General features: G+C 34.7%; 1 protein-coding gene across 8 annotated transcripts in view; it reads right to left on the bottom strand.

Moving 5' to 3' along the window:
* Positions 1 to 908: 908 nt before the first annotated feature.
* Positions 909 to 10,447, bottom strand: part of LOC136837058 (uncharacterized) — a 26,800-nt gene continuing 17,261 nt past the window's right edge. For all 8 annotated transcript variants that reach the window (XM_067101641.1, XM_067101642.1, XM_067101647.1 and 5 more), the window contains 4 exons: positions 6,464 to 6,594; positions 5,199 to 5,317; positions 4,657 to 4,793; positions 909 to 2,350 (listed from right to left, as the gene is read on the bottom strand). In XM_067101641.1, coding sequence (XP_066957742.1) covers positions 2,325 to 2,350; positions 4,657 to 4,793; positions 5,199 to 5,317; positions 6,464 to 6,594 — 413 coding nt within the window. In that variant the 3' untranslated portion in view covers positions 909 to 2,324. The remainder of the gene's footprint in view (positions 2,351 to 4,656; positions 4,794 to 5,198; positions 5,318 to 6,463; positions 6,595 to 10,447) is intronic.

Here is a 10,447-nt window from a genome sequence, read left to right as displayed (position 1 = left end):
TTCTCCTTTTTCTTCTTCTCCTTTCCTCTTTCTTCTTCTCCTTCTTCTCCTCTTCTTCTTCCTCTTCTCTTCTTCCTCTTCTTCTTTTCTTCTTCCTCTCCTTCTTCTTTTTCTTCTTCTTTTCTCTCTCCTCTTCTTCTTCTTCTTCTTCTTCTTCTTCTTCTCCAGCCATTAACTGCCAAAAGGCCATTAAGAAAAGACACGGGCTTACTTTTATGATGCCAACGGCCGAATTATTCTAAAGCTAATGAGGAAAATTGTTAAAGAATTGCCTTGCTCTGCATAGTAATTAAAAGCTCCTTAAGGTGAAACTCCGGCCCTTCACCTCAGCGCAAGTGTGTGGATATATATATATATATATATATATATATATATATATATATATATATATATATATATATATATATATATATATATATACATTTATATATATATATATATATATATACTGTATATATATATATATACATACAGTATATTCATATGTATATACATATATGTATTATATGTATAATACGTACACACACACATACGTATACACATATGAATATATATGGTATGTGTGTATGTATATGTGTTTGTATATATATATATACACACACACACACACATATATATATATATATATATATATATATATATATATGTATATATATATATATATATATATATATGTATTTAAGAAACTTACTTTAAGATGTAAGTTAGATTGTCTTAATTCAAGATAATAATAATAATAATAGTAATAATAATAATAATAATAATAATAATAATATATATGTATTTAAGAAACTTACTTTAAGACGTAGATTGTCTTAATTCCAGATAATAATAATAATAATAATAATAATAATAATAATAATAATAATAATAATAATAAAATAATAACAGGTTAATAAAAGATTGCATAAATTATCCCTTTTTTAATCATTTTTCCCCTTGAGTATAAATCAGCTTTTAATAAAATCATAGACTTTCCCAAAATAACTAAAACCCAAATTTGTCTACAATTACAATTAAGGGTTTGTTTTCTTTACTGAATAATGACCAAGGCCTTATCAGTGAAACTGTTGTATGTCTTGTCATAGAAGAACAATGACCTAAGAATTGCAATGACCTATTTATAGAAGAAGAATTTCTCATGTTAGAATGAATCTATTTCTCTATCTCTGAAGAATGGCAATGAACTATTTATAGAAGAACAGTTTTTCACGTTAGAATGAATCTATTTCATTATCCTTGAAGAATGGAAATGACCTGTTTATATAAGAACAGTTTTTCAAGTTAGAATTAATCTATTTCATTATCCTTGAAGAAATGGAAATGACCTGTGTACAAAATTACTGTAAGTTTTTGCACCGCAGAAATATGATAATCTACTTATGGAATTATAATAGACTGCCTATTTATGAGAATGTAATAGACTTTTCAGGCTTCAAAAATACCAAAGAGTTGGTCACAAATTTAAATAAGCCCCCCATCACAGGAAAAATGAAAAGAAATGTCTGCATATAACTTTTTTTAATTCTGCATATCAAACAGCTGCAAATTTATAAAAAAAAAAAAAAAAGGAGACTAAGTAGGCCTTCTTTAAAATAACACTGCAATTGTTTGTTACAGAAGTAAATTCTTTCCTGAGGCCTCCAAAGTTTTGCTTACTCAAAAGACGGTCCCTTTCCAGTGTTAAAAAAAACATAAATTTTAGCAATGACAATAGATTACTGCTTGCTACAGCAGATCAAACTTCAGTCTAATTTTGTTTCCAGGTAAAAAATAATACATTACAGTAAACTCTACATTACACTTTGACACTGCAGGTAATTATTTGAATGTATTTTCTGATACTGGTAAAGCAGGGATAATTTAAAGAAAATTAAAACAAATTGCTGCTTAATATACCATATAAAGACTCCATATTACTTTCTGTTACGAGCGAAAACCATGAAATGAAATACAGTTAGATTACAGCTGGATACAGCTAAAGAAAGTCGATAAATTTCACCTAAATAAATTACAAAAAAGAGCAACAGATCACAGTGGCATACAGGGATGTAGATTTGACTCAGGTCAGTGTATAGTAGTTTTATACCAAAGAATATTTTAATGAATCAACAATCGGTCATCCAAAAACGTTTTCAGAACATTTTCATAGCAGTTCAATTATCCTCCAGTTGTTGATGCCGGTCCCACGCTTCCAAATCTTCTGGTCCTTGGCGATAATATTTGTGTTGGGTTGGGGGAGGGACGGTATGTGTGTAGGGTAAGGGAAGGGTACTTTTTGATTGGAGGTACTTTTTCAACGGGGGAGGGGGAGAACCTTCCATTTAAAGGTGCCGGCCGAAATTATAAGCTGCGGAGAAACGAAAAGGCGAATTAATTGATTTATTATAATGACGTTTATCGTTGAAGAAAATTAAAACATGGACAATCCTTGGTTTTCCAGACTGTTTCCTTGTCTTGAATCCTACTTATATCTACTGGAAAGAACCCTTGAATTGTTGACTGAAACTCTTATTGTAAGACTAAATCCTCGCCCTGAATTTGCTGAATTGGTTACTTTCCAGGAATTTATAGAATGAATCATTATTTTGTATGATGTACTAAATTCACACCTGCTATGAATCATTATTTTGTATGATGTTCTAAGTTCACTTACTATGAATCATTATTTTGTATGATGTACTGAGTTCGCACCTACTATGAATCGTTATTTTGTATGATGTACTAAATTCACACCTGCTATGGATCATTATTTTGTATGATGATGTACTAAAATCACACCTGCTATGGATTATTATTTTGTATGATGTACTGAGTTCACACCTACTATGAATCATTATTTTGTATGATGTACTGAGTTCACACCTACTATGAATCATTATTTTGTATGATGTACTAAATCACACCTACTATGAATCATTATTTTGTATGATGTACTAAATTCACACCTGGTATGGATCATTATTTTGTATGATGTACTAAATTCACACCTGCTATGGATCATTATTTTGTATGATGTACTGAGTTCACACCTACTATGAATCATTATTTTGTATGATGTACTGAGTTCACACTTACTATGAATCATTATTTTGTATGACGTACTGAGTTCACACCTACTATGAATCATTATTTTGTATGATGCACTGAGTTCACACCTACTATGAATCATTATTTTGTATGATGTACTGAGTTCACACCTACTACATTATTTTGTATGAATCATTATTTTATTTTGTAAGATGTACTAAATCACACCTACTATGAATCATTATTTTGTATGAATGTGCATTTGCATTTTGAATCATTATTTTGATGATGTACTGAGTTCAAATTCACAATCATTATTTTGTATGATGTACTGAGTGAATCATTATTTTGTATGATGTACTAAATCACACCTACTATGAATCATTATTTTGTAAGATGTACTAAATTCACACCTACTATGAATCATTATTTTGAATGATGTGCTAAATTTGCACCTATTATGAATCATTATTTTGTATGATGTACTGAGTTCACACCTACCATGAATCATTATTTTGTATGATGTACTGAGTTCACACCTACCATGAATCATTATTTTGTATGATGTACTGAGTTCACATCTACCTTCACTGGAAGGAATCTTTATCCTGAATAGTTGCGGGAAATTTTAGCTATTAGATCCAATCCTCTATTCAAATGGTTAGACTTGATATTTACTTTGAATTTCTAGATTAGATACTTATCTAGAAGTTCTAGAAATTCTAGATTACTGGAGCACCATCATTCATCACTGGAAAGAATCCTTGCCTTGCACCAAAGACTAAGTCCTTAACTGTTAGGCTAAATACTTACTTTCAGTGCAATACTGAATCCTTACCTTGAATTGATAAACTGAATTGATGGAGTCACTAGAATTAATTTTTGCGTGAAATGGCTGACTGTATCCGAATAGTTAAATATAATCCTCACTTTCAGTTTACAAGAATGATTATCGACCTTGAACTTTTACAATGAAACCCAGAGTATAGTAGTTGGGACCCTTAATTGTTAGTCCAAAGCATTACCTAAAATTGTTAGACAGTTTGAGTAGCCGTATTCAATCCTTGTTTTGAAGCGACAGGCTGAGGCCCCATCTAGAATCACTGGAACTAATCCAACTTGAATCACTGACTGAATCCCTCCTTGTATGACAAATAATCACCTGGAATTGGTAGACTGGATCTTTGCTCTATCTAATCACTAACTTAAATAATGAATCCTTACCTGAAATTGTTGACTGACTCCCAGTTATCAGACTAAATCCTGTTTGAATGACAACTGAATCCTTACACTGAAGTGTTAGACAAAACCATATTCTTAAATTAATTATTTGATTACACATCTATTCGCTGGAATGAATCGTTGGCTTGAATTGATGGACTGATTCTCTAATTGTTAGACTAACGGCTCTCATAAAATTATTAGATTTTATATTCATCTTCAACAATTAGAGTCAATCTTTTTTGTAAAGTGATGGATCGATTTCTCATCAATAACTGCTGGAATGAATCCCTAATTTCGAGATTGAACCCTCACTGATTCTCTACCTCGAAATGTTAGACTGAATCTCTTTCTCGAAATGATAGACTGTTCCTCCACTTGTAATTACTAGACTGAATCTTTTACCTTGGATTGTTAGACTGAAACCTGCCGCCACTTGGTTCCCATCCCCTGCATCCGAAATAAAGGTAAATGTGTAGTCCTGTGGAACGCCAGTAGTGTATTCTCCTCCACTGTACTTAGACATGTTAGCATCGCACCATCTGTAGAAAGATATAATATCAGAGTGAGAGAGAGAAGAATAATAATATTTTTTTGTTTTTGCTCCTTGGTTACAGAATGGCAATATATGGGACAGAACAGAATGTGAAAAAGTTAACAGAGGCAACCGTTTGTCTTCGTCCAACCACTGACCAGATCTCAGGTTACTGGGGCCTTTGATTATATTTAAGGTCACTGCTACTATTCCGCATTGGCAGACAAGAATTTATCGAGAGAACTATAAAGGCAGAGCAGTAAACTTTGACATATATTCTAATCTGCTAAATTAAATTATATTTTGAAATTTTAGAGGCATGTAGGTTTCTTAGAATAGGGATGGTGTCTGAGTCAGCTGAATGGCCCTGGTAGTCAGTTGCCTCTTTCAGAGTAGACCCGTGAAGACTTACATATCTTTGTTTCCATTAAGGTTGACTTCCATGCGGTCATAGGCGCAGTTGTTCAGAGCTTTGATGTTAGACCCAGCGGCGAAATCGTACACGAAGTAACCCCACTGACTCAGACGTACCTGAATACAGACGAAAAATCACGCAATTTTCTTCAACTAGAAACACAACAAAGCAGGAAGTCCTGATAGTATCAGGCAATCACGACAAAAGAAAACACCAAAAGACTCTTCCCATTTGCGAGGCTATATACAGTAAAAGGATTATAGATGAGCACACACTATTTCTTCACCAGAAATCCTGATGAGCAGCCACTCAGCTCTGAGTGCCATCAGTAACCTCATTTGATATGATGTTTACCTTTATTTCTCTAGGATTTTAACACGCCTCTCTTCCTTTCTTTTGCAAATGATGCCCTTTTAATGTAACTGCCATAGAAACTTCTAACCTCACCTAACCTAACCTGGCTGTGGATATATATTGAACATTCAATGATTATAACAACCATATAAGTACAATCATGTTCTTTAAAGGTGACGTATTGTTATGAATACAATTAAAACCCTTGGGCTAAATTGTCTTCGTGGTCAGAGAGAATGAAAACAGATGTAACACAAAAGGAGAGGGTTTTTATTTTATCTAAATAATAATAATAATAATAATAATAATAATAATAATAATAATAATAATAATAACAATAATAATAATAAATGTCAAAAATTTTTTATCCCATCATATTTAAAGATTATACAATGTAATTTTAAACCTTGCAGATTATATATATATATATATATATATATATATATATATATATATATATATATATATATATATATATACTGTATGTATATATATATATATATATATATATATATATATATATATATATATATATATATATATATACAGTAAGGAGTTTTCTCTATACGTTTGTGACTTCAGACAAAGAGAAAACTTTCAAACTGTCAAAGAAAGCAATTTGCAAAAATCTTCAGTAAATTGGCTACTTCGTACACCCTCCAAAGAACGTTCCATCCTTTCCACAATACCAGAATACCTCATCCTTTCACCCTCAATCAGTTTTTGCCATTTCTACTTGTCTCAGTATTCCTCATTTTCACAATTCAGCTTGGTGGGAGACCTTATAAGGCACCCGCATGCTCTGAAAATTTCACAGTATTTTGGGGCGACAAGTTAATGTAGATTTAGGGTTTTATTCCTTCATGACCATAATGATGACATCCAAAAGAAGCACAGAGGATACTCACGTGGACTTTCAATGTGCAAGTGCAGCCATCTGGGTAATTCTGACCTTGATCCCAACCAGGTGACTTCCAGTCAATTATGTCCATGAAGTTGGCGTCGCCGATGGTATATTCCTGATTGCACTGGCCACACGCTGCAGTGAGGATTACAAAGGCTAAGATTAGAAATACATTGAATGAGGCCTTTCCAAAGCAAGCACGTTCTCCGGCCACTTTCATTACCTTAGAACCCAGCCTTGTATCAATTATACTCCTGGCTTGAGATACTTTAGAAATAATTGAAGTAGTATGCTGCTGTTAAGTGAGCTCGATTGAGCCATCAGGGTCTGCTGTTAGGGTTGATCTTAAAGGACGAGGTGCTTAACATGCCATCAGTTGGGCAAATGTAGCACCGTTTCAGGCTCACATAGACCTACTGAAATATCCCCTGAAATCTGCTGAAATGATATTTTCAAGTTATAAAGAAAAAGTACCTGCTGTAATATGCCCTGAACTTTGCTGCAACAAATTCTCTTCATTAATTGAAGCACAACAAGAAAAGGCACCCACTGCTATCTAAAGTGTTTCAGTGTACGCACAACTTTATCTGAAAATGGAGCTAATCAGCAATAGGCATGTTGTAAACTGCAGGGAGATACAAGGAAGCCTTAATGAATGAGACTAAAATATTTATTATCTAGAAGCAAATATTTAAAGAATGAAGTGATGATGGTATAAAGAACTTAATTTTATAAACTTAATATTGTCTGTGTCTCTCATGCAACACATATACAATGAGTCACTCAGACTTCCTGTCACCTTTTAGCAACTTGGCCTCAAACTTTCCACTGGGCAGTCACTTTTTTATCCCATTTTTGTTTTACTAAACATCAAGAATTAGTAATTTTGTACTTCTATTTTGGTACTAAATTTCAATCCCTCATCTAAGTATAGAAGTATAGCAGGTCTCTAGCTCTTTCTTGATGTACACTGAAACAAGCCTATATACTTTACTAGTGCCCAGTCTCTAGCTCTTTCTTGACGTACACTGAAACAAGCCTATATACTTTACTAGTGCCAGGTCTCTAGTTCTTTCTTGACATACACTGAAACAAGCCTATATACTTTACTAGTGGCTGGTCTCTAGCTCTTTCTTGACATACACTGAAACAAGCCTATATACTTTACTAGTGGCCGATCTCTAGCTCTTTCTTGACATACACTGAAACAAGCCTATATACTTTACTAGTGGCCGATCTCTAGCTCTTTCTTGACATACACTGAAACAAGCCTTTATACTTTACTAGTGCCAGGTCTCTAGCTCTTTCTTGACATACACTGAAACAAGCCTTTATACTTTACTAGTGCCAGTTCTCTAGCTCTTTCTTGACATACACTGAAACAAGCCTTTATACTTTACTAGTGCCAGGTCTCTAGCTCTTTCTTGACATACACTGAAACAAGCCTTTATACTTTACTAGTGCCAGGTCTCTAGCTCTTTCTTGACATACACTGAAACAAGCCTTATACTTTACTAGTGCCAGGTCTCTAGCTCTTTCTTGATGTACACTACATACTTTACTAGTGCCAGGTCTCTAACATACACTGAAACAAGCCTACTTTACTAGTGGCCGATCTCTAGCTCTTTCTTGACATACACTGAAACAAGCCTATATACTTTACTAGTGCCAGGTCTCTCTAGCTCTTTCTTGACATACACTGAAACAAGCCTATATACTTTACTAGTGGCCTAGCTCTTTCTTGACATACACTGAAACAAGCCTTTATACTTTACTAGTGCCAGGTCTCTAGCTCTTTCTTGACATACACTGAAACAAGCCTTTATACTTTACTAGTGCCAGTTCTCTAGCTCTTTCTTGACATACACTGAAACAAGCCTTTATACTTTACTAGTGCCAGGTCTCTAGCTCTTTCTTGACATACACTGAAACAAGCCTTATACTTTACTAGTACCAGGTCTCTAGCTACTTGACATACACTGGCCGATCTTTACTAGTGCCAGGTCTCTTCTTTCTTGACATACACTGAAACAAGCCTTTATACTTTACTAGTGCCAGGTCTCTAGCTCTTTCTTGACATACACTGAAACAAGCCTTTATACTTTACTAGTGCCAGGTCTCTAGCTCTTTCTTGACATACACTGAAACAAGCCTTTATACTTTACTAGTGCCAGGTCTCTAGCTCTTTCTTGACATACACTGAAACAAGCCTTTATACTTTACTAGTGCCAGTTCTCTAGCTCTTTCTTGACATACACTGAAACAAGCCTTTATACTTTACTAGTGCCAGTTCTCTAGCTCTTTCTTGACATACACTGCAAGCCTCTTTCTTGACTCTAGCTCTTTCTTGACATACACTGAAACAAGCCTTTATACTTTACTAGTGCCAGGTCTCTAGCTCTTTCTTGAAGTACACTGAAACAAGCCTTTATACTTTACTAGTGCCAGGTCTCTAGCTCTTTCTTGACATACACTGAAACAAGCCTTTATACTTTACTAGTGCCAGCCTCTAGCTCTTTCTTGATACACTGAAACAAGCCTTTATACTTTACTAGTGCCAGGTCTCTTCTTTCTTGACATACACTGAAACAAGCCTTTATACTTTACTAGTGCCAGGTCTCTAGCTCTTTCTTGACATACACTGAAACAAGCCTATATACTTTACTAGTGCCCAGTCTGTAGCTCTTTCTTGACATACACTGAAACAAGCCTATATACTCTAGCTCTTTCTTTCTTGACATACACTGAAACAAGCCTATATACTTTACTAGCCCAGTCTGCAAGCCTATATACTTTAGGCCAGGTCTCTAGCTCTTTCTTGACATACACTGAAACAAGCCTATATACTTTACTAGTGCCCAGTCTGTAGCTCTTTCTTGACATACACTGAAACAAGCCTATATACTTTACTAGTGCCCAGGTCTCTAGCTCTTTCTTGACATACACTGAAACAAGCCTATATACTTTACTAGTGCCCAGTCTCTAGCTCTTTCTTGACGTACACTGAAACAAGCCTATATACTTTACTAGTGCCCAGTCTCTAGCTCTTTCTTGACATACACTGAAACAAGCCTATATACTTTACTAATGCCCAGTCTCTAGCTCTTTCTTGACGTACACTGAAACAAGCCTATATACTTTACTAGTGCCCAATCTCCAGCTCTTTCTTGACGTACACTGAAACAAGCCTATATGCTTTACTAGTGCCCAATCTCCAGCTCTTTCTTGACGTACACTGAAACAAGCCTATATACTTTACTAGTGCCCAGTCTCTAGCTCTTTTTTGACGTACACTGAAACAAGCCTATATACTTTGATAGTGCCCGATCTCTAGCTCTTTCTTGACATACACTGAAACAAGCCTATATACTTTACTAGTGCCCAGTCTTTCTTGAGCAAGCTTTATACTTTACTTGACATACACACTGAAACAAGCCTATATACTTTACTAGTGCCCAATCTCTAGCTCTTTCTTTGACGTACACTGAAACAAGCCTATATACTTTACTAGTGCCCAATCTCCAGCTCTTTCTTGACATGACTGTACACTGAAACAAGCCTATATAAACAAGCCTTTACTTTACTAGTGCCCAGTCTCTAGCTCTTTCTTGACATACACTGAAACAAGCCTATACTTTACTTTGCCCAGTCTGTGCTCTTTTTTCGAAACAAGCCTCTCTAGCTCTTTCTTGACGTACACTGAAACAAGCAAGCTTTACTAGTATACTTTACTAGTGCCTAATCTCTAGCTCTTTCTTGATGTACACTGAAACAAGCCTATATACTTTACTAGTGCCCGATCTCTAGCTCTTTCTTGACATACACTGAAACAAGCCTATATACTTTACTAGTGCCCAGTCTCTAGCTCTTTCTTGACGTACACTGAAACACACCTATATAACTTACTAGTGCCCAATCTCTAGCTCTTTCTTGACGTACACTGAAACAAGTCTATATACTTTCCTAGTGGCCGATCTCTAGCTCTTTC

The sequence above is a fragment of the Macrobrachium rosenbergii genome, chromosome 57, assembly GCF_040412425.1.
Source record: "Macrobrachium rosenbergii isolate ZJJX-2024 chromosome 57, ASM4041242v1, whole genome shotgun sequence".
Taxonomy (NCBI): Eukaryota; Metazoa; Arthropoda; class Malacostraca; order Decapoda; family Palaemonidae; genus Macrobrachium; species Macrobrachium rosenbergii.
The sequence above is the reverse complement of the archived record's forward strand: the minus strand, read 5'-3'. Positions and strand labels throughout refer to the sequence as shown.